The sequence below is a fragment of the Larimichthys crocea genome, chromosome XV (assembly GCF_000972845.2).
Source record: "Larimichthys crocea isolate SSNF chromosome XV, L_crocea_2.0, whole genome shotgun sequence".
In the NCBI taxonomy this organism is placed as follows: Eukaryota; Metazoa; Chordata; class Actinopteri; family Sciaenidae; genus Larimichthys; species Larimichthys crocea.
In genome coordinates this window covers 4,599,141-4,626,836 of record NC_040025.1, presented here as the reverse complement: position 1 = coordinate 4,626,836, position 27,696 = coordinate 4,599,141, and the positions used below count along the sequence as shown (strand labels likewise).

The following is a 27,696-nucleotide window of genomic DNA, read 5'->3' as shown; positions in this document are numbered from 1 at the left end:
AACCACACACTTTTATACACTTTTTTACACGCATTTTGTACAATACTCCCTTAGTTAATCAGGACGGAGAACATATGTGCGGTTCTCCCTTAGCCAATTTAGGACGCAGAACACAATGCATATTCATACTGTATAGTACGCTGTAAAAAAAAAAGCATGCAAAATTACACTAAAAAAATCTGCGAAACAGCGAAAAGTGAACCGCGTTATGCGAGGACGACTGTATATAGCACATTTTACAACCTGCATGCACTGACCAAAGGCTTTACATGTCGAAAAAAAATAAAATATAAAATATAAAATAATAATAACAGCAATAATAATTAATTAATTAAACCAATTAATAAAATGTGAGGAGCCGTTTTGGAGCCGAAAGAGCCGGCTCCTTATAGTATGCAGAGCTGAAAGAACCGGCTCTCCAAAAAGAGCCGAAATTCCCATCACTACTAGTACAATGTGAACTAGTATGACTGTTTGTTTGTTTGTTTGTTCTTTCAATAAAGTTTGGATTTAAAAAAAATAATCCGAGGTTTCCTGGAGTACGCGAACGCATCATAGGCATCGACTAACTACCCAGCATGCACTCGGTCGACGCCATCTTTCTTGTTGTGGTCTGCTCACCGTCAGAGCTCTGTGGAAAAAAACCTCCGATTAATTTCACAATTTAACTGTTATTAGCGTCTTAAATTTCATCTTTAAGAAGAGCCGAGAAGTAAAAAAGAGGCAACAGCAACATGGCGCAGTACAAAGGAGCTGCCAGCGAGGCCGGCAGAGCCATGCAGCTGATGAAGAAACGAGAGAAAGAGAGAGAACAGCTGGAGCAACTCAAGCAGAAGATAGCTGAGGTTAAAACATGTTTTTATAACGAAGCTCGTTCAGCCCCTGTGTCCTTTAGCGATAATAATTGTTGTAGTATGTAATAATCCATTGTTGTAGTATGTAGCTGGAGCCCTGCAGGGTCAGTGAAGGGGTCGCCGTTAGTGTTTTGAGACATGTGAGCCTTGTGAAGGAGGATACGGAAGCCCTAAAAGGCCATACATACATTTTATTCCACCCGTTTTCCCGTAATAACGAGATAATTAATTCGAGATCTCGAGAAAACAAAACGATAGTCTAGTGTAATAAATCAAGTGCGCCCGTATTACAGAATGTATGGCATGCATTTGCCATGTATGGCATGCATTTGCCATGTATGGCATGCATTTGCCATGTATGGCATGCATTTGCCATACATTCTGTAATACGGGCGCACTTGATTAATTTCCATAATTCCTGACAAAGGTTTGTACACTTGATCTCAGGACTGGAGTGAGGATTAGCCAAAGTGTATCAACCTTTGTCAGAAATTATGGATCAAACTGATATTACAGTAGAGTAAATATTGCACATAATGCCCTTTTTCAATTCAAAATAATGAACTTTGAGGATGAATTGCTCAAAAATGATACAGTAAATATGCTTTATACTGAGTGAGTGGACAGTCAGGATGGTCCTGAGATCAAGTGTATCAACCTTTGTCAGAAATTATGGATCAAAGGGATTTTACAGTGGCGTAATAGGTTTGCTCGCTCCGTATCATGGACTACATACATTTGCCATACATTCTATAATATGGGCGCACTTGATTTGACACATTAGACTATCGTTTTGTTTTCTCGAGATCTCGAATTAATTATCTCGTTGTCGCAGGAAAACGGAGGAAAATAATCTCATTATCACGAGAAAACAGGTGGAATAAAATGTATGTATGTGTGGCCTTTTAGGGCTTCCGTAGGAGAATGACTATAGTCTATAACACTTATTTTACAGCAGAGTGTCCTAAACTCAGAATGCTTTCTGATACACACCTGCCTGACTGCTCTCTGTCTGCTCTCAGGACAACATGGTCAAGTCCAACATTGATAAGAAGTTCTCAGCTCACTATGACGCTGTGGAGGCAGAGCTGAAGTCCAGCACAGTCGGTGAGTATCTTTGCTGTAACGCTGCACTGTGAATAAGAAATACTCGGTGTGACATGTAACGTACAATAAGCATCTGACTGAGCTGACATGAAATGTAAAAAGTCATTCTGCATCACTGTGCGGTGGCTTGTGAACCGATAATGCGTGATGACATTTTTGGATCATTGTTTGTTTTGTTCAGGTCTGGTGACACTGAATGACATGAAGGCCAAGCAGGAAGCGCTGGTGAAGGAGAGAGAGAAACAGCTGGCCAAGAAAGAGCAGTCCAAGGAACTCCAGCTGTGAGTATTGTTGGTTCATGCTCATATAGAGCACACGGCTCTGCGACGGACAGATGCTGTTCTAGAAAACTGTTGATTGCTGCTCCCGGTAATTCAAAAATACACCAAAAGATGTCAACAGAACAAAAAAATACAACACAAGTCTTGCATATCATCTCTTCAATATATAAATTATGCATCCAAAGCAGTGTGGACAGGCTTTTATTCCAGCACTATTACAGCGGTTGGGGAAACAATACGTGGGGACTTTTACTTTGGTCTTGAGAAGCTGCAGCCTTTACTCACTGGCCAGCTGTTCATTTATTGCCGGATTGACAACTTCTCATGCCTCTGTTCCACTCGTATTCATCCTCTGCCCCTCGCTTAACCACACACTCACATTACTTCGATCCGTTAGTGGTCTGCAGTGTTCCAACAAGCCTTTAACGACTCAGATTGTTGGACCTTCACAGAGGTGTTAGCAACAAAAGTGTTGTGTACCCAGTGCTATCCACAGTGGTAAAATTAAAAAAAAAGCAAGTCGAGTTGAGCTGCCATTTCATTCAGTGAAAATGTGGCTTTAGATGAGAGGTCCCAAATTGGGCTAAACCATAGACTGTAAAGAACATGGACGTAGTATCCTTGATGTCACCCACAGGTTTCTCAAGAGCCGTTGTGAAGCTCAGTATGGTGGCTCTGGCTGCTGCCATCTTGGCAGCCCTGCCTCCGTCGGCTCCTCAATAATCAAAAAATGGGCAAAGATAGGGGCGGCCGGTAGCGTAGTAGGTTGTGCGGCCGCCCCGTGTGTAGAGGCCACAGTCCTCGCTGCAGCTGGCCCCGGTTCAAATCCCGCATCGGACGGCCTTTACTGCATGTCATTCCCCCCTCTCTCTGCCCCCTGCTTCCTGTCTATCTTCAACTGTCCTATCATTAAAAACCAAAAAAATAATCTTTAAAAAAAAAAAAAATGGGCAAAGATGTGGAGCAGAGGTGGGCTGAATGAATATTAGATGCTCAAACAAGCCACGCAATGTTACCCACCTGTCAATCAAAGCGACCATGTTTACATGTTTATTACTGCTGTGAAGTAGGGCTGGGCGATGGCAGCACATGCTGATACAGTAAGAGTGACGAAAACTTCGTCCCCAAAACGGCTCCGTCTCCTCAGTGATATGGAAGTGGTTGGGTTTTACAGCAGATGACACCGAGCAAACCACTGTCCGCTGTAAAGTTTGTCGGAAGTCAGTGGCAACTAAATGCAGCAGCACCTGAAGAACGACAACCTTAAAAAAACAGCTAGAACGCAGGTAACATTAACAACAAAGACATGGTGCCCATACACACAGTGGAGAAGCCTGGCTTCATACACATGCTCCATACAATTGACCCCAAATATGAGCTTCCAAGCTGCAAGTATTTCGCTGAAGTTGCCCTGCCCCGTCCATACTATACACACTAAAAACTTTGTTTTTGTTAGATTTTGTTATTTAGCATAATACATTTTTTCAAGAGTCACATTTTATTTTACAAAAAGTGATGTTTGGGGAAAGTTATATTTGCACTTTATTAATCCCAATAGGGAAATTTGTCCTTATTTAATCAAGAGGGACCTTTTATTTATTTTTAAGTGAAGATTGGTGAAAATTAGGTTTGCACTTCAAGCCCAATAGGGAAATTCATAATTTCATATTTTTTTGTGTCAAATAGAAACAAAGCTTATTTGAATGATTTCCTTGGATGTGTTCAGAGATTTTATTTTTAGGCCATATCGCCCAGTCCTAATGTGAAGTTGAACATTTTAATATGGGCTCTTACGGAGATTGATTCATTCTGTGTCCAGCCTGAAGTGGCTGTTTGAGGAACTACAGTTTTTTGTACTTGGTGTTGGCTTCACTTCACTGCCACTTGAGCTAAAATCAGCTTTTTTTCTTTATTTTTTGGACTTTTCTCAAGTACCAGCTCCAGGTTTAAGAAAATCAAATGAATCATCATAAGCACATCGATCATATCTAATGAAGAGCATTATGTGTTGAATAGAGTTGCAACGATTAGGGAAGCAGTAGGTGGTGCCGATTTTCCGGTCTTCAGATTTTGGTACTACGTGATGGTTTCACTTAAACCTTGACACTTAAACTAAAGTCAAAATGTTTTTATGTTAAATTATTTATTTTTTAAATTGCTTTTTTGTGAAGCACCAGGCCACAAATAATCAAATGAAACATTCAAAGAAGCTGTCTAGCTGAGTCTCCACAGTTACAAAACTAAGACATTTAAAATTCTAATAGTGCAATCAAATCATGAGTATGACCATGCGCCAAGCCGGGTCCATATGGAAACAGTTTTCCCAGTTTGGTGTGAAAGAACTCGACTGACACCCATGGAGCCCTGAATTCCACCCCATCCAACACTTTTTGGGATGAACTGGAACTCCAGCAGGCCTTACCAGCCAACATTAATGTTGGACCTCACTCTTGTGTCTGAGTGAAAAAATATTTTTCCCTCCAAGAAGCACTTCTGATGAACTAAACTGATAAATTGACGCTCGTGGCTTTGGAATGAGATCAATAATAATATTTGAGTGTAATTGTGCAGGGCTTTTTGTTTACTTTATATATGCAGCACTGTGCAAAATTTCAATTTAATAGCCCTAACATAGACCGCCAAGTACACGTAGTTCTGCTTCTTGCGTAAACAACCCATTATGTGACTGGAGGGAAACTACCTCAAAATTAATAACTAATGTCAGGGTTTGAAATCCCGATTTATAAAAGGCAGATTCATCTCAAATTCCAAAGTGTAAGTTGTCCTTAGCTGCACTCACTGTGTTGCTCAGAAGATTTTAATGGTACTGCATATTGAAAACACATCTAAGTCTGGTGGGGGGGGAAAAGTACAGAATTCTTATTGCTTATCTACCTTTTGATTTTGGTGCTTCATTATTTATGCTTTTCTGTTTCCAGCAAGCTTGAGAAGCAGAAAGAGAAGAAAAGAAAGGAGGAACAGAAGAGAAAAATAGCTAGTTTGTCGTTTAATCCTGAAGACGAAGGAGAGGAGGAGGAGGAGGAAAATGAAGAGGAAGAGCAGGACTGTAAGTAATTTATGTTAACAATGGAAAAGCACAAACTAAGCAGTTTGATCTGAATACCGTACGTTTCCCACCCTTTTTCATTTTGTCTGTGTTTAATTCACTACTAAATTGGCCAGTGTGATCCAAGCTGTTGCTTTACTGCCCAGTAAGCCCCATGTAATATTCAAACAGGGTCAAGTGGGGGTTAAAGCTGGGGAGTCCATTTGAAAGTTGCTTCTCAAATACATCTATATATGAATCTAGAAGTTTAACATCAGCTTTGCTGAGTTCCCTTTAGTTTGACCCGTTTTATATACACTGATCAGCCCAATAAACATTTTGACCCGGGCCCGTGGATGCATGGACTCTAGACTAGACCTCTGAAGATGTGCTGGGCTATCTGGCACAAAGATTTTAGCAGCAGATCCTTGAAGTCCTTTCAGTTGTGTGGTGGGACCTCCACGAATTGTCCCGCAGATGCTTGATTGGATTGAGAGCTGGGAAATTTCAACACGTTGAGCTCATTGTTGTGTTCTTCAAACCATGTGGCAGGCGTGTTATCCTGATGGAAGAGGCAACTGCCATCAGGGATTATCGTTCTCATGAAAGGGTGTACATGGTCTGCATTAGTGCTTAGGTAGGTGGTGCATGCCAGATAACATCCACGTGACTGGCAGGGTTGAAGGTTTCCCGGCAGAATTTCCGCCAAAACATCACACTGGCCATCTTACCATAGTACATCCTGGTACCATGTGTTTCCCAGGAAAGCGTCGCCCACGGACCAGACCGTCTAAACATAACTGATCTTCTTCCATTGCTCCAAGCTTTTGCTCATGTGCCCATTGTTGGCGCTTTCAACAACAAACAAACTGTGTTCTGTGAACTTTTTCAGCAGTTTGAGCCATAGCTCATCTGTTGGGTCACATCGTCCCGCCTTTGCTCCCCACATACATCAATGAACCTTGGCTACACCGCTTTTCTACAGTGGCCCTGAAGGGCAAATCACAACGGCAAATCAGAAAACACAACAACAAAACAGAAAATACAATGACAAATTCTTAAACACAACAGCAAATCAGAAAACACGACAAATGACTTTGTTCTTGTCAAAGTCGCTCAAATCCTGAAGCTTGCCCATTTTTCCTGCTTACAACGTCAATCGTTGTAATTGTGGCTCTATGAATATTTTAAGCACTACTTACATCATAATTGCATAGTTTGACATTTTGAGTTATACGCTCGAGCACTTTCACATCTGCACACTAAATATCAGGCTACAACCAGGAGACCGTTAGCTTAACTCAGCATTAAGACTAGAAACACGACTCAGTCGAGAGCTAAATCCACTTATCAGCACCTATCATCTGTTGGCCGTGAAATCATCCAGAACATAACACCCAGACAAATCATAACGTTTGCACACTTTGTTTTTTGTTCCGATCGACCAGACAAGATGTGACACACTAATTAGGATGTTTGACTCTGTCGCACAGACTCTCCGGTTAAGAAGAAGAAACTGGGGAAAAATCCAGACGTGGACACGAGTTTCCTTCCTGATCGAGACAGAGAGGTGAGCCTCTCAGATCTTTTACTGTGTGCAGATTTTACAGCCGGCTGTAAAGTATGTTTAACTGGTTGTCATCACACTGCGTATCCATCTGTGAAGAGTGTAAGGATTTATGGCTCTATTCTACCTGCAAAGCTGCAGAATAACACACAAAGCAAACCATAACTAGGGCAAGAATATACTCTGCAAGCTGTCCTTTTAAGCTGTGATATTAACATTCACATAGTTAGAAGGCTGTTAAAGCCATAAAACTTTTATGATTTGCTCATTTGTTATGGTTCCAATTCCGATGTTATGTTAATGAAACACGGCTGCACTTTAAACCTGCAATTTACACTGTGTTGGTTTGGTCTCATGTTCAGGAGGAGGAGAATCGTCTCAGAGAGGAACTCCGGCAGGAATGGGAGCTCAAACAGGAGAAGATTAAAAGTGAGTCCTGTACAAACACACACATCCTTTGTTATTAGATCAGTTCAGTAGTTTATCCACGTATCTTTAACTGTGAGCACAAGCAAACGCTCGGCTTTAGAGAAGTCTTAGCTTCTAAAAACACACACGCACACTCGCACTTACTTGTCGATCCCAGAACAATGGCCGTATTTGTTTTGTCCTCAGGTGAAGAGATTGAGATTACATTCAGCTACTGGGATGGTTCTGGACATCGTAAGACTGTCAAGGTAAAGTCTGATGAGCTGCAACACAAAAATCCACTGAAAGAAAACTCGATCGATAACAGGAGATATTCATGGGGATGAATATGGTATGTTTGGTCAAACAGTAACACAATGTTTTCATCGTGTCTTTGTGTGTCTTCCACCTGCAGATGAAGAAGGGAAATACCATCCAGAACTTTCTGCAGAGGGCTCTGGAGGTCCTCAGAAAAGACTTCAGTGAGCTCAGGTGAGACATCGAAGTTGAAAGGAGTCTCACCCAAGTGTACACAATCACGATTAATGAATATGCACAGCAATAATGACGACTGGTCATCTTCCTCCCATGATTTCTTCTTTCCCATGTTCCTCCCATCAGTAAAGGCAGGACGCTGGTGCACAGGTCGTTTAAGGTCTTCCTGGATTGTAAACAGTTTGAGTAATACATCCAGTAATTAGAAAGCGTATCAAGTGCCAAACATGAGGTGGTTATTACAACTCAGCTAAGTTGTCACAACATCTTTCAGTTTATTTTGTGTTGCAACAGTCGCTAGATAAACAGTACAGTTTTGTTTCACAGTGTTTACATTGCACAGTGCAGAGAATGTGCATTCGCACGCATGATATTATTGGTCATCGATGCGCCTTGATGAATGAGGTTCTGGCAAACGTGTATTTTTTCCTCACGTGGAGACAAAGTCAGAACACATGATGCATGAGAGGAAACATCACCTGCTACACCAGGTGTTACACAGACAAAATTTAAGTTACATATGACATGGATTAAGAATATTACTCACATCCTTGGAAACATTACTGTCTTTGTCTTTGGACCCTGAGATGCAGTGGAAAAAAACATGATAGATAGACATACACACTTTATGTCTCCCTTCTCGAAGTTTAATCACTGCAATGAAAACGTGTTATTTCTGAAATTACCAGGAGTTGCCACATCATAAATATCAGCTGGAGGAGAACGGACCGTTCAAAAAAACATTTGTTGTTTTTCTCTCTGTGTAGGTCTGCTGGAGTCGAACAGCTGATGTACATTAAGGAGGATCTGATAATCCCACATGTAAGTACTGTGGTAATGGTGCTTCACATTTTTGGTTACACTTCACTAACCACCTGATTTATGCCTGCCTGCTATTCCATTCCAGTGTTTGAACCGTTAAACAATTTTGTTTTCCATTTAAGTGGTAACAGTGCCTAAAGTCATGAACCATGAACTGTGATTGATGGAGGGAGAAAAGTCCATTTTGCAGAAATGTTTATACATTTTTCAAAATTTCAAAAGCGAACAATACTGATTGATATTGGCACCACCTTCTGCTCGTCATGATAAATAATCCCGACTATAGCAGATGGGAAGAAGCACTGTGTGTGTCAAAAAAAATAGTGATACAACTGGATAAAGACAGAGTTCTTGTTTGTCCAAACATGTTGATTCCAAAAAGGGTTTGACCACATTGGCAGACTTCATAGTTTCTGTCATCAGTGTCAGAGTGTATTATTTTAATTTGACCAACAGTTGTCACTCAACACTTTGTTCATTTGTTCCTTATAGCACCACAGTTTTTATGACTTCATCGTGACCAAAGCAAGAGGCAAATCTGGTGAGTGGACAGCATCGGTTCTCAGCCAATCAACATACAACACACACAAGTAGTTTCTGTACAACATATGGAGCAATATGAAGCGGTTTCCTGCCTTCTCACTCCCTTTTTTCCCCTCTTCAGGTCCACTTTTCAGCTTTGACGTCCACGATGATATTCGACTGGTGAACGACGCCACTGTGGAGAAAGATGAGGTGAGGCGGATTTCTTTACAGCTGAAGAGAGATTCTCAAAGTTTGTTTGTGTTGATGCTACAAGAACAATCTACACATCGGTCAGTACGCTATTTATGTCATTTTGGTGTCACACACCGTGTTGGAAGAAATATAGATGAAGATAGTTGTTACGACCCAGTTCAAGGGCTAAAAGAAAGTAACATAAGATCTAATCCAATTTATTTATTTAATGGAATTTGGATTAATTAAACAAACTGGGGTAAAATGTAAAAAGCTAAAGAAACAACTAAATATATCTAGAAGAACTATAAACCAGAGCCTATACTATCTATATGAAACCAAACGAGAACGAAAAACCTCACTATCTAATATATTTTCTAATAACGAAAAACACATCAAAACAGCACCCTTAAAACGAGTAGCTGTAACAGAACCTTCTCAGTATGTGCACAAATCGGTGAACTCAAAACTAAACCCGCCCAGTCCCAAAAACCTTCACCCCAGACAAATCACTCTAGTTAATTAGTCACCTCACAGTTCATTGGCTCAAGTTTAAATAAGGTTGCTTTATGAGATTGGCTCCCTCTGATTGGTGGGTTGGGGTCACAAGAAAGGTTAAAAGTGGGCAAGAGAACTGCAGACGTATCAATAGTACTGTATTTTTTAAAATTTTATTTTTGAAAGGTTAAAAAAATGTTAGAATAATATTTCTATTTAATTTACATTCAGTTGGTTATTTCAGGATCAGCTGATCCAGGATTTCTTCAGTCTAATTTTCTTACTAAATAGATTGCTGCTGTCCTTATTCATTAATTGTAGTTATTCATTGTAACAAAAATAATTTCCCCATGGGATTATTAAAGTATTTCTGATTCTGATTAAACTAGAGTTACAGATTTTGATTATGACTGCAGGTGCAGCTCTGCAGCTGAAATTCTTTCTATTTTACTTGCAGATCATTTACTACTCTGATGGTGTCTGATAGATCATCCTATGTATAAAGACTCAGTCCTTGTCCTAGCGGCCCAGGGTTCAATTCTGACCTGGGGCCGTTTGACCCATGTAGCCCATTCCCCCTTTCTCTCTCCACACTTTCATGCCATTCTTCAGCTTCAAATAAAGGTTCAGAAAGCCCAAAACATATCTAACAGATCTAACATGTTCCTCAATTAAAAACAGGTTTAGAACTCGACACAGGAGGCTTCAACCCGTTCCTACATAACACTGTAGCGGTGTGAGCACAGCTATACAGACAGATTTTAACATGTCGCTTCGCTGATTTGCATGTTTTGTTTCTGTTAAGCCACTCTGCGCTGTCACGATGCAGAATTTTAAACTTTAATCCAATACTCTTACAACAACAGTAATAACTCTAATAGTTCTAGGCACACAGTGATGAATGAACACATATTGTGAACCAGTTGAAGTATTTCTCACAGAATGACTGATTCAAACCATCGTGGTATGGACCAGTCTGTACTTTTAAAATAAACAGAGTGTTCTAAAACAGAAAAGCCTCTCTCTCTCTGCTGCGTGTTAGTCAAACAACCGCACAGGAGAAGAGATCAGTGGAGATTGTCCACTAGTTAATTGATTGCAGATGGCGCCGTTCTGATTGCAGATCTGTTTTTGAATAACTTTAGATATTATTCAATGTTTAGTGAGTGGAAACACGTGGTATTGAAGTATCTTTACTATATAAAGTACCAAAACTGACACATACTTCTCAGTTTACGTATTTCTATCTTGAGTGTCAGCTCGAGGTGTCCCATAACATTTAAAAAATCACAGAAATATTACTCCATTCTTTTCCTTTTGTTACAGTTCCATATCTGTAAGGCTACAGGCAGCAGTAGGCCTAGATCTGATTTGATATGCTTCAAGTGATTTCTTGCGCCTGTCCAAAAATATTTAATGCTCTTCCTTCCCAGTAAAGTCTAAACCCAGTGATAATTTGTTTTGATTTGTTCGCCACATGGTCTGACACGGACTGTGTGTCCACGTTTAAAAGCCATGTCAAAGTAAACACAGCTGTGTTCTCTTGCCTCAAGTCTCACGCAGGTAAAGTGGTGCTGAGGAGCTGGTACGAGAAGAACAAACACATCTTCCCCGCTAGTCGCTGGGAGCCGTACGATCCCGAGAAGAAATGGGACAAATACACGGTGAGAGCGTTGCGTGCATGCATCACTCGGTTTCTCCTCAATGATCCAAACTCCTCTCCTCTTAAAGCTGAGCTCTCAAGCAAAGTAAAACACCTGACCTGACCACCTGAAACACCTGTGTGTGTGTGTGTGTGTGTGTGTGTGTGTGTGTGTGTGTGGCTTCATCCTTCAAGCTTCATTCATTCTGGAATTTAACCTCCGAAATCGCTGTGTGCCTTTAAAGCTTGAGGATACTCGAGATGTAGCTTTTGTTGAGAAACAGCCATGTTGTTGTTTACGATATAATCCTGTCTTGATAATTCTCACAATTCGAACCAGTTAAAAATTTGACATCTGAAGATGCTTCTTAAAAAAAAGTATGGATTCACAAGATGAATTTCACTACAGAGAGCCATAGCAGAGACATTTATTTTTATTTTGGCAGCAGTATAATTACTAAAATGGCATCAAAGGGACTCGATGAGAGAAGAAAAAAATTATTGTACAAGAGGGAAGGATGCTAAATAACATATTTTCTAAGCAAAGCGGTCCGTGACTAATGTCAGTCAGGTTTTCGCAGAACAAAAGAATATGCATTGGAGGTTTTGTGCAAAAATGAAGAATTAAAAAAAAGTCAAGTACAAACACGTCGAGAAGTATAAGTCGGTATCACAGGAGACCTCGGGGCCTAATGATGAGGCCCGCTGTTCGCGTGGTGTCAGCTTTTAGTCCCGATGAACCAGGGAGAGTGTGAATCTGGACAGACGTGGTGACATAATCTAAAAACTTTGAGCACGAGGTCTGATGTTACTCTACAGGTCTGTGGTTTATCAGTACAGACAGACAGACAGATGCTCGTCATCTATAAACCCCTTGCTCTTCACCTCCTGCATTAGTTCTCTGCATTAGATCTGTTGTGTAACTGTGGAGCTGCGTTCACACGCGCATATGTTTAAGTTTGCCTGCTGTCATGAAAAACTTTCTTAAAATGTTATTAATAACCTATAAGTTATCCCATCTCTTAAAATTAATATATAAAACATGAACATTGTACATCATCTAGTGTGACAGTCAAACTTTCTCCAACTGTGACGATTTCCAGCGTCTCTGCAGATCATCATGGGAGTCACCGTTGGTTATTATCCATCTTTTCCATAAGTTTCTATCATTTTTTTTATATCTGAGTGTACAAGAGGGCAGGCGTAAGGAACCATTCATAACGTGACGAACACACCTTGATAATGAAGTCATATTGTTCATGTTCATACTGTATATCCTGCATGAAACACACACAGGTAGAAGTGTTTCAGATGCTTTTTTGTAGTCCATCTTCTGAACTTTGTAGTTCCACCACACATCAATAACACCATCTCATAATGATGCAGTCTACTGTAAGTGCAGTCAGATTCTCTGAGCTTTCCTAACTCCTTATGAACTCTCCTTCACACCTTTCCTTGACCTCATGACGTTTTCTATCAAGGTCAAGGAGAAGAGTTCAGAAAAGGACATAGGAGGTAATTATTTTGACATTCGACCGTACCGTAGAGGCTGGATAACAATATAGCGTGCAGTAGGCGATATCAGCCTGTTGGGCAATAGAGGACAGAACTCCAATAAATCTTTTTTTTTTTTTTTTTTTTAAAGCTGCATATGCATTTCACACTAGGTTTACTTTACATCATGTTTGGCTGATCTGTGCTATAATTCAGCCTTGTTATTTTAAAGTCAGCTTTGATTGTACTGTAATTACGGTCGCATACTTTCCCATACTGTAGTTCCTTTTCAAAAGAACACTTTTACAAGTTTTATGGTAAACTCATAAATGTGTCCATGTTGCCATTAAGTATATCTGAGTGTTGGAAGTGTGGACATAAATTTTCCAGAAGTGGAAAAACTGCATGCACAGAATGTTACAACTCATGTTTATAATTCTCCTTCCCCGGCCTGTTGGAGCTCCCAACCTTTCTCTCTGTGCGTTGGCATGCTGTGGTGTACCATAGATCCATTCAGATCCACATCCAAAGAACAACAAAAGAGCTGCAATCATTTAGGATTGTTTCAAAAGATTAGTTCAGATTATTTCCAGAGGATCATGAACCGGGACGTCGTATTTTATTTCAAAGCAATGACTCGATTGACAGCGATGCGTTTGATCATGGAGTAACTTTGTGTTTTGTTTCTTTCTCTTTCAGATCCGGTGAAACATCTGTCTTTTCCAGCCACTCGAATTCCTTAATGCAATCTTTTTTCTTTTCTTTTTTGTTAATTTCATCTCATTTTACTGTTATCACATATTTCATCAGTGCTTCTGATGAAAGACTTGATAAACTGTTGATACATGGTTTTACTCGGTATTCGAAATACTGCTTTTCTGTATTCTGCCAGTGCATTGTTTCCTGTGAAAACAGCCCCACAATTATATGTATGTATATAGCTCTAAACATGTAGAATCGTCTGTGCTAAATAAATTGAACCTGGCTATAACTCTCTGGACTCTTGGATTATTTTGGCACCACAGTTGATGCTTACATGCTCTTGAGATGAGTCATTCCAGTAGTTTTGGTGTCAAATGTCATCAGTGTTTCCTTTTTTCTTTAACTACCAACCTTAAAATGTGCGTGAGAGCCAAACCTGCTATGAGCCTTCTGTTCCTACCGCACGCAATGAACTAGTCTGGCAGCGTGACTGGTTAAAACATGTAGAGTTAGCCCCCACCCATAGCCTGAAGACACCACTCCCCTCATCATCTCTCTCTGTGCCTCCTTCTAGGTTCCTGTCATATAGTCTCACGCACCATTGAAGACACTCCATAAAGCCATTTCCTCCGGTGTGTTTGTGTATGTGTGTGTGTGTGTATTTGAGGTCCACTGCTGACGGTTGGATGTCATGCCAAATGTAACAGGATGTGGAAGGCAGTTCTCGTTTTGTACTATCTTTTGGTACTCAGTCAGCCGTTCTGGGCTCAGGATGATGCCTCAGCCATCACTCCTCAGGACTGCAGCCTGGACTGCATACAGCAGGTGAGCTGTTTTTCCAACCTTGTGTACACTGACACGTGTAGATTTTGTTCCTCTGTATTGACCTATACGCTGTGTTGACTTCTGTAGCAGTTACGCCATATCAACCTTCATTTTCTCCTTTCAACTGAGGGTTTCTCGTGTGTTTGTGCGTGTGTGTATAACTACTAAATCATTACAGCTTACCTGGAATGTACTGTGGGTGAGGTCTGCTTTACCAGACATGCTGCTCTTACTTGACCAGAGTTTGTTTACTTTGTTTTCTTTGGTTGTAATGTAATGAGTTGCTAATCACTTAATCTCCTTAGACAACAAACCTGATCTAGATCTGGACAAGGTACATGCTAAGCTGAATTCTCAGAAATATATGCCCACACTGGGAATAAAAGCCTGGGAGAGGGATTTATCAGACTTGGGCAAAACTTAGACTGGACCACGATTTGGGACAATTTATGTCCATCAAAAAACCCTAATCATCAATATATACACTTAAAATTCTGTCACAGAGCATATCTAACACCTAGACTTAGACATCAAATGGGATTAACTTCAGACCCATATTGCTCATTTTGCCCCCAGGGAACTTTCGGCTCTTTTGCACATGTTGTATGGGAATGTCCAGGAATTTTGGACTTATGGGAGAAGGTAATTAGCACAATAGCAGTGCTAACAGTGCTTACAGTTACCACTGGAACCAGCTATACACCTTCTCAATAATGACTCCCAGCTCTCCCTCAGGGGAAAAACACGTAAAATCTGGTTGGCAGGCCTGACAGCGGCAAAGAAAATTGTTGTTCAACGCTGGAAACCTCCCCAGGACATCTCAGAAGCTTCTTGGACATTGCATACCTGGAGCTATCAACAGCAAGAGTAAAAAATGCTAAAACAAGCACAATTACAGCATATACGAATCTTATATCTGACCTAACAGAGCTTTTATTGAATTAGCACACTGCTGGGTGGTGAGTGGGTGAAGGAGGGAGGGGGGGTTCTGGGGTTATAATGTTGAATGTAATTGGAATAAATCTGTTGCCTTTGAAATTCAAATAAAAAGTTGATGATGATAATAATAATAATAATAATAATAATAATAATAATAATAAAAAGAATAATAAAAAGAATAATAAAAAGAATAGCTGTCTATTCTGTAAATTCTACAAATTCTAATCTAATTAGAATAGTTTTTATAAATGAGTTGATCTACTCTACAATCTTTCCACGTGCCCATTGGCAACAGTAGATGTACCCCACTACCCCCTTGGATATGAGTACCCCTGGCTAAGAATCAAGTTCTCATAGGACGGCAGTAAACCCAGCAGTAAACACCCACTGACCAATACCCACCTTGAAAACATTATACATGTCTTTTCACTGAGAAAAAAATAAAAAAAATTCTGAGTATAAATCCTGTTTCTCTCGGCATCTCAGTTTCAAAACAACCTTTTTTTTTATCATATGTTTCTCACAATCTCACAATCAAACCAAAAGTGAAACATTTTGCCGAAAAACAGTGAAAATCAGACAAAATAACTCTTGTACATTCTTGTACATGTACTGACCTGGATCCTCTTCGATCCTGATTAAATTCTCTAAAATATTGTACACATGACTGAAATATGTAGCTCCAGGCAAACAGGTCCATGATACCATAAAAAGGTTTGAGCCTCAGTGTTTTCAGCCTCTAAAACGCGAGTTGTTAACTGTCATAAACAGTAAACACACGAAAGGAGAATGCAAGGTTGTTGGCATGACCTGTAAGATTCTATTGTGTGTAACAGAAACACTGTCATAGTTATGGAATGGCAACTTCTTTCATTCTGTATCAAGTTTCTCAGCTTGTAACCACCTGAGTTTTATTTTAAATACCATTTGAAGGTGTTGACATTTGTCATCCTCAGACAGTGTCATTTTTATTATATCAACATCAGATTCAAACAGACGGGATTCACTTTGGCAGAATCAGATGTAGTCTCCTATTCTTCTGTCCACATTTGTTCCATGATGTGTACCAAGAAAGTCGTCCATGTTGTGAGTAAGTCAGTGCAGGATATCTCTCTTGTCCCAAACATGTTGACTGAGTTCTATCAGGAGCTTGCATGCACGTAACTATTTAATCTCCAAAGACAGACTAAGGCCATTACTTAACCTGACAGTTTAACTGCTGTTGTATGAGCCACCATGCGCATAAACACACATAGCATTTACACATACACACACAGTTATGCCTGGGGCAGGTGCAGTATTTGTATCGCTCTCATTTTCTCCACCTGTTAGTCTAGTTATGGTCTCTAAACCTGCAGGGCAAGTCAGCATGTCACATACATGAGCGTGCCTCATCACTTGCAGTGTTTATTCTACTGGTTTCACAGTCAGTCAGTTTGACTCATACGTTCTGATACTGCGCAATCATAATAGGATTCTGCACAGATGATCGACATCACTGCCTCCTTTTTGCTTTGATCACATTGGCACACCTGGAAGCTGCCCAGTACAGTCTGTCTCAGGGGACGGACAAACTGTATTTCTCAGCGAGACTAGGTTATGACAGAGCTATAATTTCTTAGCACTGGAAGGCTTAGGTTTTCCCAGCAGAAAACATGCAGGGCTTAAATCTCAGTATGTCTGGAGCTGATGTTATTTACTTCTTACACACGCACTGTTCAATGGAAAATTCCTTGAAAAGATTATATGTTTCCATTGAGGAAACTCTTCTCCTAATTGTAAATCACAGATCTCCCCACGTCAAAACAACATTTACAACCAAGCATATTTCCTGACTTGGATCCTTTTCACTCCTGCATAAAATGCCTGAGATAATGTATACACTATCTCAAATAGGGGTCAAATGCAAGGACGCTGGTAATGAGAAAGGTGCTACGTTTTCACATTCCTCACCCAGATTTATCCTGCCGTCCTGGGGATTGAACCGACGACCTCCCGGTCACAAGTGCTACAGGTCTTCTGCCCAACCACTGGTTTATGATTCACCATGTGGGATATTCTGGTCAAAAGTGCTTTTTTCGTCCAGACGTTCCAGTCTGCTTCAAGACCTCCACCATCATCCTTGCAAATACCCAAGGACTACAGGATAGAGCTAAATGACCACAGACCAATTGCCCTGACCCCTGTGGTATTGAAGTCATTTGGTCATTACAGACCCACCCCTTGGACCCCCTGCAGAGGAAACAGGTCTGTAGATGATCCACTTCATCCTCCGGCACTTGGATCAGTTTGTGGATTTCAATTCTGCCTTCAACACCATCATCCTAACTCTACTGCTGGGCAAGCTCTCCCAGCTGAGTGTGGATCACAGACTTCCTGTCTGACATGAAGCAGCATGTAAAGCTGAGGAAATGCATCTCAGACTCCCGGACCATAAGCACCAGATCCCCTCAATGCTGTGTCCTTCCTCCTAGACTCTTCTTCGTGTTCATCTATAGCTGCGCCTCCAGTCATCAGTCCATCAAGCTCCTGAAGTTTGCAGATGACACCATCCTTATTGGATTTGGTGGGGATGTTCCACTGCAGGTGGGAGATTGACCATCTGCTTTCCTGGTGCAACCAGAACCATTTGAACCTCAACGCTCTAAAGACAGTGGAGATGGTAGATGGAGATGGTAGCTTCTGTTTTCTGCTGTGGGGTCTTTCTGTTTTCTTGGTACCATCATTAACCAGGACCTCAAGCGGTAGCTGAACATCAGCCACTAGCAAAACAAGGGCAGCCAAGAAGGTGAACAACTGTAACTTGGCATCCTTCCATCCTCCCTTCTACACCTACAAAACCCTGAGGTGTGCAGGTGAGAGTGGCTGACCCCTCTCACCCCTTCGAGACATTCAGCTTCGGCAGATGACTACGGTCCATCAAGACAAAAAAGCTTAATGCTTCTTGACATGCACTCGCTATCTTTTGTCATATTTTCTACTTACGATGTTCGTTGTTAAACACTAAAATACAGAGGCAATAAACCTGATCCTGACTCTGATGAACTCACTCTGACATCTCTGTAAGTGCTACTATAGGTTTCAAGCCATCAACTTAAAGTGTGTACAGATGTTTGGAAATTAGACCCGTGTTTTGTTCTGTACTTGGCTCATTAAAAGGGTTCAAGGTTCTTTGGGGGGGGGATTCTTTCTAGTTGTTTTAGGCAGTGAGGATGTTAGTGCAGCTGTTGCATCTGGTATTTATAATGACATTGTTTAAAACATGAATTTCACAAAGGTTTTGGCTCAGCAGTCAGTAGCGGTCGTGGATTGTAACTTATACTATATGTGTATTTAAAGTTCTTTTATACTTTTACTCCATGGCATTTTCGAGTCAAATATTGCACTTCATTCTCTAACACATTAATTATGTAGTTTTAGTGACTTTAGATTTAGATTATAAATACAAAATATAAATCAAGTAATAAATTATGATGTATTATTATAGGTTAAGCTACCCAGAAATATCAAAAGTACTGAAAGTTACGACAGACAGAAAGATATAAGACAATAGAAAATATAAAACAGACTACACTGGTTTCAAAACAGACTCCCTTCTCTGACAGACTTGTACTGTCGAGCGAAAAGAATAACATAGTTTTGCTTTGTTCAGCTATTGAGAGAGCAGTGTTGACAGACCACCTGATCCTTGATTTTAGGGAAAGACAAAAGCCTTTTGTCAGAGGATGTCAGGTCTCTATAGCTCTATAACATTGATATCTCTGTGACATTTTGTTTTGTTCATTTCTTTATTGCTACCATTACTTCTTAATTTTCCACTAGAGTGAACAAGGCATTTAACATTTTTGCCTCCAATCCAAATCCCCTCCAGCTGAACAGGCAACTACGTACCGAGCCCAGTAATATTTCTGAGCATGATTGTAATCTAATTGGAATTTATTATTGCGCTCTCCTTTGCAGGGAGGACTTGGATGTGAATACTGCAGAATAACTAGAGCTGATGTCAAGAGGGCTCTAGGTTTGAACATCGAAGCGTTTGGAAGTAAGTTTGACTCTGCGCTGAGAAACTGCACATATAGTTTAGACTTATATTATTCTGACAGCAGCATGTTGTTCCCCTTTGTGCCCTTGAGGTCTCTATCTTGCATGCCACGTCTTTAAATTGAAGCTACACCACAGTTACATTGTTTGCACTTCATATTAGAACTATTAGAACACAGGCTAGTCTAAAGAGCAAATACTAGCTTTTGTTAGTACTTTGTCGTCTGCCAAATGCCAAAGGTATTAAGCTTTTTATTACATCAAACTATAGATGGGAAAAAAAAGAAATTCCTGTTAATCTCATGTCAAATATTTGTCAAAACTATTGAGACATTAATGTTCCAGAGGATTAATGCTATAAATAAATCGTGTAACTTTGATCATACCACACCTCCCTTAGCCTACAAATCAAACGATATTCCCATCAGCTGTACTTGTACCTGAGTAATAGATAAAGGTTACCTGCTACACATTGACATGTCAGTACAGGTGTTTTGCATAATTACTCAGTTTTCTTTCACATTAGATATCTAGGAAATGTTACCTAAATGTTTATTGTATCTACTGTTTTTTCTCCTCAGGCTGTGTTCCGTGGCCATGTTTAGAGTTTCTTGGAAAAGAAGACCCTAAAATCTGCCAGCACTACGTCCAAGCACCGAACGATGTGACTATTGAGTTTGTACCAGAGTCAAATCCTAAATCTGACACCATTGTTGTCTCCTGGAAGCCCAGTTATTATGGTATGTTCACACGAATTTACAGCAAAATCTCTTTTCCTATATTTCAATCCCAATTTCTGGAGGCAATTTTATATTTAGGTTTGGTAGAAGTCATAAAGTCATTTATCATTATCAGACACCAGTTACCTCCCCCAAAGTAATTCCTCACGTCAGGATCTGACATAAGCAAGATTTATTTCAGGGGACACATAGTGAGTTATTACAGAACAGTAGAAATTATGCTTTGCATTATGAGAATGTTTCAAAGTGTGAGAATTTGTTCTGTGCACGACAGCGGATTTGACAGGTGACATTGTAACTTTCACGTTAAAAGTTGAATTGACTGTACAGTGAACTAGTAGATTGCACGCATGGCTGAATCTCTGATCTCTGATCTCTGATTTTTTTCGGGTTTTCTCGCAGGAATCGCCTTCCTGCGAGGATTTCAGGTGTCCCTCCAGGCTTTGGGAGGGTCGAGCATTGCCTGTCAGCTTTTACTCTTCCATCGTAATCTCTCTCTCCCTGCATCACACGCTGAGAGGGTAAGAAGGGGTCACGCTTCCTTTGGTTTTTTGCTTTTGTACACTTTACAAGTTCGTGAGAGTTCTGATGGTCAGAACACTTTTCATATAAATCAAAATGATTTTGATCATTGACTGGATGATATTAATAATAATGACTTATAGCTGCACAACATCTTTGGTTTTTAAAAGACCAGGCTGAGTTTGCAGTCCTAATCTTCTCAGACAGGCCATTCCAAACACTCTGGAACAGGATCCCAGGGCACAATAGGGGATATAAGCAAAAATCTCATAAATAACTTGGTCATAAAACTTTCCCACTTAGGTATTCCTCCCTGTTAAGTTTCTGCGTGAATTACGACCATCTAACTGATTAAAATGGTGCTGTAATTTTGGTGGAAGTTGCAGTGACATCTCCTCCAAAAAACTATAAAATGTCTCCTTAGGGGAAACAGCTGTCGATTTTAGATAATCCAAAATCTATAAATATCACAAGAGGTGCTACAGCGAGTGAAAGCTATTATTTATTTAGCCCTGTGTTACAAGAATGTCCTGAAGGACTGTTTCCCCCCATAATATCAAATATTTTATGGGTTTTCTGTGGTTCAAAATGTTCTTAACTATTGTGGGTTACATATTTATGTTCATACTAGAGCTACAGCCTCTCTAGTACTCTGGTACACAACCAAATTTCAAGTATCATATCCAAACTGCAAACTTAAAGGACCAGTGTGTAACATTTAATGCCATCTAGTGGCGTAGTTGCTAAGTGTAATCCCCCTCGCCTCACCATCTCCTTCTTAGCATGAAAGAGCAACTACAATAGCTGAAAAATGTGCAAAAAGCATTAAGAGTCCTATCAAGAGTTTAGTTTGTTCATTCTGGGCAACTGTAGAAACACAGCAAACTAATGGAAGAGGATTAGAAGATGGTCTTAGAAGGTGTTTGTACATATTAAAGGTTCATTTTAACAGGTAACACAAACATCTTATTTTCAGGTGATTGTACATGAATGAAAACATAGCTAGGAATATTATATTCCATTATGATCTTATTCTGTAAAAAAAGAGCCCCTAAAAGAAAAACTAGTCCTCCAAAAAAGTCAGTAAAAGGTAAATAGTTTACTGTTGCAGCATATCAGACCAAGATTTCAGTGCACTGCTGCAGATATTTTTCTTCTCTTGCCAAATGATATATGAGGTATAAATCAGATGAGATTAGAGCTCAAGATACAAACTACTACAAAAATAGAATAGAACTATAGATATCCTAGAAATAGACAATAAGAGTTAAATACACCAAAAACACCTTTTATATACACGTTTTATGGATTGTTGCATAGAAATAATTCCACAGATTACTGAATGCACATATGGTGTGTAGTGTTATGCTAAATGTATCTGTAAAAAAAAAAATAGGAACAAAAAATGAAATTTAGTAAAAAAAGAAAATAACATGCATAGCAAGACTGATGAAAGTCTACATTTAGGTATTTTACTTCACTTTGACTGTTTGCATCTGTAGATTTCACTCAAAGTTAGCATTAGATAATCGCTCATTTGCATATTAAGTCCTGTAATTTCAGAAAACTTCCAAAAAACTATGGTCTCATTCTGTTATAAAAAGTGATGTCTGGATTTTACATTGCATATATTCTAAGGCTATTTTCTCAATATAAAACACATTAAAACTTATAAACAGGTAGACAAAATAACTAAATCAACAAATATTAGTAATAATAATGTTGTTAAAATGTAGGAGTAGATAAATAGATATAGTTGAAGCAAAAGACTATGAAGATTGGTCATGAGTTTGCTCTTAAAGATATGAACATTAACTGCTGCCCTCAGGTCTTCAGGCAGGCTGTTCCACAGATGTGGACCTTTCCAATAACAGGAATATTTTTTTTTGTGACCTTAGGGATGATTAAAATTCCACTACTTGAAGACATGAGGGTCCTAGAGGGATCATCGGCTAAAAGCAAAATATAGGTCAGACTAAGTTTATGTTTAGTCAGTCCAGAAGAGTTTCAAGGAGTTAACACAAAAGCAGGAGAAGTTAGCTGAGGGCCTACTTGGCTTACTCACAATCTGAATCTCAATATATATATGATGTTTTGTATGAGAAAGCTCTTCTGCTCAGCCATTAATAAAGCAAAAACGCTTATCTCATCTTATCAGATAAAAGTCTGCAGCGAAAGAAAAACCAAGCTCATGATTGCTGCTGTGTTATGCAGGTGTACAAGTCGGACCCATTCTCCGGCCTCGCCCTTGGGTCCCAGTATGCCATTACAGTCATGGCTCTGCCAGTGCCTGAGGAGTGGGAGAGGTTCTACCACAGCAAGATCTTCTCCACACGATGTAAGGAACCTTTTCAGCTCCAGGCTGGATATTACCTTACAAGACACAGACACACATATACACACACACACACACACACACACACATACACACAGACACAGACACAGACACACATAATCTCAAGCCCTTTATGTATTGGCTTATTCAGACTATGTGCTCTGTCATCAAGAAGCTTTTCTGTTCTCTAAACACAGCACTTCTCTTCATGTCTTTCAGTATGACTGCTTTCATAACATTGGTGCATTAATAGTAACACACATCATGTTTTTGCAGTGTGCGCAGAGAAGAACGGCCTTGAGCAGTGTAAAAAAGGTGAGAGAAAACATTTGACACCCCCAAATAAACTCCAGTCGGGTACATCCTGTGATAAAACAATATTTCATGTTCTGCTTGTAGACTGGTACCCTCAATATATTAAGGTCCAGCAGGAAGGGACTGCCATCAATGTGACCTTTAACCTGGCTCCACCAAATCTGGGCATCAGAAGCTACTTCTCACTGTGTTATGCAAACGGCATGAAGAAATACACAGACATCACGCCTGTGAGTGCTTTCAACTTCAGCACCTTTTGTATTTTGCTTTTAGTCTGAAATCAGTCTTAAATGTTGAATGATGATTGAATGATCTTAATTATTAACTGCATTAACCATCACCTAATTTCTTTAGAATTCCTTTAAAAACCAAACGTACTACAGCTATCAGCTGAACGACCTTCAAGAAGGAACCAATTACACCTGTGAGGTAAAATAACATGTTCCATACTGATCATATAATATATAAAACTATCATTGTTTTGTGAATAAAACTCTCAGGTTGCTTTGTGTTTGATATTGAAATTATGTGTATTGTTTATATATGGTAAACAAACTGTACTCATATAGTGCTTTTCTAGTCTTCCAAGAAGCTACTTGTACATAATTTTTCTGGGATTTCGAGATAACAACATAATCACACCCATCACGTTTGATTTATTATCTTGAGATGTGTTAACTATGTCATTATCACAAAAAAACAAATGTTTGTTATCTAAAGAGCATGAGAAAATGATCCCGTTACTTCGGGATAACAACATTTGTCATTCCAAGATAATGACAAAAATAACTTATCACGAGAAAACAATAGAAATAAAATGTATGACCACTCAGGGCTTCCATACTCAACAGAGCAGATCACATTATGTACAGTTGAGCTTGTTTTGATGACGATAAGTGAAAGCTCAAACCTTTGACCTTAATTTGACCTGAAGCTAATATGATATGATTGGTAGCTCCAGAAAAATGGAGTAAGTAGACCTTGAAATGACACATAAGTGTAATTTAAGAAGTCCCTCAATGTGACAAGAAGATTAACAATTCAACACTACAGGCTGGCAAACACAGCCAGCCTTCAGTCACTAGGACTTTTGTATGTATGTATACGAAACCTGATAATTACAGGCCGAGCCGGTCCTGAAGTGCTTAAATGCTACGCAGGGTGTGTCTTGCCAAGACATGCAGTGGGATTCATAATAATGCATTGTTTCCAGCAGCAGGTAGCTAAATGCAGACTCTTATCATGTGGCAGCTACTGTTATCTGACGCATCACGTAAGCTTTGTAAGGTGATAATATGTCAGGGTCAACAGCTTATCACTGCTCACAAGTGGCTAAAAATTCAAATTAAACACAGGTCTAATATTATTTTATCAAACTACAGATTCTCCAAGGTCAGAAAACTTTAATTCGTAACATTTCTTGTGTCACAGATTGCAGCTAACGAAGTGGATGCAGTGAGGAAAATATTCAACGTTCAGGTCATGCGCATTCATAAAGGTACACGTGTGTTTTTTTTTGTTGCTGCTGACAGTCACAACAGGATCATAGCAGCATTATGTGGAGATATTTAGTATGTGTTGGATCATATACACAGTCTGTGTTGTGTTGTGTTTTTACACGTGTAATCTTTCCCAAAAGGATTAAATCATTACTTAAAGTAATTCTTTAGAATTTTGGGAAAACCATCTCCCGTAGGTACAGTGCAGTACAGTCGTGAACAAAGGAATTAGCTATACCAGGCTGTAAACATGTTTATTTCTGCTGTGAAGTTGGACATTTTAACATAGGGACTTATGGAGATTAATTTACTCTTGGCTCTAGCTCGGTAATTAGCGCACAGATGTGACAGTAGTATCAATCTTTTCATCTAACTCACTGCAGTAAATAAATAAATCTATTTCCCCAAATGTCAAACTACATACAGTATTTTTTTTTTTTTTTAATCTGTCTCTGAATTGTCCTGTAATCACAACCCCCCTCCTCCTCCATCCTCAGGAGCCTCACGAGTCTCCGTCACTCCCGCCATGGCTCTGATGCTTCCACTTTGCCTGTCAGTGGTAGCCATTATTTTAGTCTTACTGGTTGCTTTCACCAGGAGGAAGCCCAGGCAGCGGATGAAGGAGCTATTCATGAAACCAGGTGCAAAGACAAACAGAACACTTCACCTAAAGTCACTGTTAATGTTTGCGAAGGCTGATTTATTTTCATTTTTACAGAGAACCACTCTTATACCCCTGGCTTCTCACTACCAGCATCGTGTGACATACAGCATCATCAAGAAAGAGGGACTCAGGAAGAAGTGGTGTCGTTGCCCAGAAACAGGCTGACCCCTCCTCGTCTTTTGATTTGTTACAGCAGCTACGATGGCCCTGCTCATGTCAAAGCTGTCATGCAGTTAGGGGCATTTATACAGCAGCACATGGCCACTCAGGTAGTGGACGTGACATTTCAACAAGGCAACTTATTGTATTGTCATATTTTATCTTGTGTCATTAAATCATTTTGTGTCTTACGCTTCTTCCCAGGTGTGCCTGGACCTATGGGACTCTCTGAACGTGGCTGGGGAGGGCGCTATGGCCTGGCACTGCCGGCAAATCCGGGAGTGTGACTTCATTTTGGTGATCTGTTCTCGGGGCCTCAACCACAGACCTGAGCCTCTGCAGCCACAGGGTGACACTGTACACGAGGAGGCTGACGGAGAGCCGGACTTTGGGTCCAACTTCAATTTCAGCTCTGAGGCAGCCCTCCGCCTCATTTGTACAGAAGTGGGCCGAGCCAAAGCCAGAGGCCAAGACCTGTCCAAGTACATGGCGGCTATTTTTGAGTACTCTGAGGAAGTGGACATCCCAACTGAGCTGAGGCTGGTTTCTCACTACACGCTGACAAGGGACTTAGAGCTAATCTTCTCCCACATCCATGGAGTGGCTCTGCATAGGCCGGGCACTTACCTGAAGATAAACCACATCTCAGAAGAAGGCTTCACTAAATTACCAGCCGGAGCGGCTCTGCGGTGGGCTGTCTCTGAGGCTGGTATGGCAATGAGGGCAAAATGCCATCACTCCGTGGACGGAGGGAACTAGATACAAAAAAATCCACACACCCTGACTTAATGACGGTTCTCAGCTGATCCAGTTGGCAACAAGCCCTGACAGGAGAAGCCACAAGCTCACAGCTAGATGGTGATCAGTACATCTGCAAACTCTGCTAATGTGCCCTTAAGCAAAGTGACCATCTCAGCCATAGTTGTGCTGCAACGGCAGCTACAGTGCACTTTGACCAATGAAATGTGTTAACATGCTACATATATATGTGTGTGTATTGGAAGGATTTGTAAAGAGTGTCCAGTAATGGTCAGTAAACCTATCTCAGTTTTACACATGTAAAAATGTATTATGAAATGATATAAACATTGCACATACATAAACCATTAATACAACTTTGTATCTGAGTTATTAAAGTTGCTCTATGAGGATGTTTGCCTTGTAGTATATATTACACATGCATGTTTACAGTCATGCTTATAGTTTATGTATACATGCATATTTCATATACTCGTTGGAATGAATTAACAAGTCGTATCATTTTTAATGTTATATCATTGTGACATTAAATGTGAGTTCTCTTGCACTTTGTATTGTACTTTCGTCAAATATGGATACCTTCTGTGCATCTAACCACCTAATAAAATAATAAAAACACGTTTTCTGTGCGTCATCAAATATATAGACTTTATAACTCATCTACCTCTGTCAGAGCCACATATATAGAACTGGACTAAATCTACCTGTCACCTTTTGCACTCTGTACCTTAACACTCCACTCCAATACTGGAACATTTACTTCATATCGTGATATGTGCTAATATAAACCATATTGATTTATTATATATCTAACCTCTAGTTTCTTGGCCGAGTCGAGGTGGTCCGCCCTGATGGACTACAGATTCTGGAAGAAGCAGTTCAATCCCTAAAGGTCACTAATTATCACTCATCTTGTTTAGTTGATGTTTTTTTCCACCTTACAGGGAAAAAAACATTCTTTCCCTGTGTATCATTGTTTTGTTTACGTTCTCTTCCAAACATGGCATCCAAAACCATTGTGTACTGTGTCCTTTTTTTAGGACATGCTGGCGCAGTGCTGTGTAGTTTTCTCATCGTGTTTGTAAAAGGGTTTTCCTCAGTGAGTGTGTTAACGTTTCTAAATCGTTGACTTGGATGCTGGAATTCTTTTTCATGTCTGTGTTCTGCTGGAAAAACAGTGTATCCAGTGTACGGGCAGGGCATGTGGGTTCAAGTTTCCTCACCATAAGGGTTGAACAGATATTATGAATTAATGTATATATATA

At 40.0% G+C, this 27,696-nt stretch overlaps 2 protein-coding genes across 2 annotated transcripts; both read left to right on the top strand.

The window, feature by feature from the left end:
- Nucleotides 1-575: 575 nt before the first annotated feature.
- fam50a (family with sequence similarity 50 member A) lies at nt 576-13,922 on the top strand. The gene is made up of 13 exons (XM_019274975.2): nt 576-845; nt 1,877-1,961; nt 2,143-2,242; nt 5,182-5,309; nt 6,782-6,858; nt 7,218-7,284; nt 7,471-7,532; nt 7,679-7,755; nt 8,526-8,580; nt 9,073-9,121; nt 9,245-9,315; nt 11,349-11,459; nt 13,631-13,922. The coding sequence occupies exons 1-13, from the start codon at nt 735-737 to the stop codon at nt 13,637-13,639; spliced, it is 1,002 nt and encodes a 333-aa protein (XP_019130520.1). The 5' UTR covers nt 576-734; the 3' UTR covers nt 13,640-13,922.
- A 226-nt stretch (nt 13,923-14,148) lies between these two features.
- On the top strand, nt 14,149-27,050 carry LOC113747756 (interleukin-17 receptor D). The gene is made up of 12 exons (XM_027288790.1): nt 14,149-14,458; nt 19,358-19,439; nt 20,020-20,178; nt 20,581-20,699; nt 22,915-23,038; nt 23,312-23,350; nt 23,435-23,580; nt 23,705-23,779; nt 24,782-24,848; nt 25,347-25,490; nt 25,568-25,782; nt 25,877-27,050. Exons 1-12 carry the CDS (start codon nt 14,342-14,344, stop codon nt 26,429-26,431), a joined length of 1,842 nt encoding a protein of 613 aa, XP_027144591.1. The 5' UTR covers nt 14,149-14,341; the 3' UTR covers nt 26,432-27,050.
- The last annotated feature ends 646 nt before the right edge of the window (nt 27,051-27,696 follow it).

Bases quoted from the DNA above. Each gene is read 5' to 3' on its own strand.
- LOC113747756 (XM_027288790.1), top strand. From the start codon at position 14,342: ATGTGGAAGGCAGTTCTCGTTTTGTACTATCTTTTGGTACTCAGTCAG. The intron at 14,459-19,357 runs GTGAGCTGTTTT...TCTCCTTTGCAG, and splicing joins GCCTGGACTGCATACAGCAG to GGAGGACTTGGATGTGAATA. The intron at 23,780-24,781 runs GTAAAATAACAT...CTTGTGTCACAG, and splicing joins GAACCAATTACACCTGTGAG to ATTGCAGCTAACGAAGTGGA.
- fam50a (XM_019274975.2), top strand. From the start codon at position 735: ATGGCGCAGTACAAAGGAGCTGCCAGCGAGGCCGGCAGAGCCATGCAG. The intron at 5,310-6,781 runs GTAAGTAATTTA...TCTGTCGCACAG, and splicing joins TGAAGAGGAAGAGCAGGACT to ACTCTCCGGTTAAGAAGAAG. The intron at 9,316-11,348 runs GTGAGGCGGATT...TCTTGCCTCAAG, and splicing joins CCACTGTGGAGAAAGATGAG to TCTCACGCAGGTAAAGTGGT.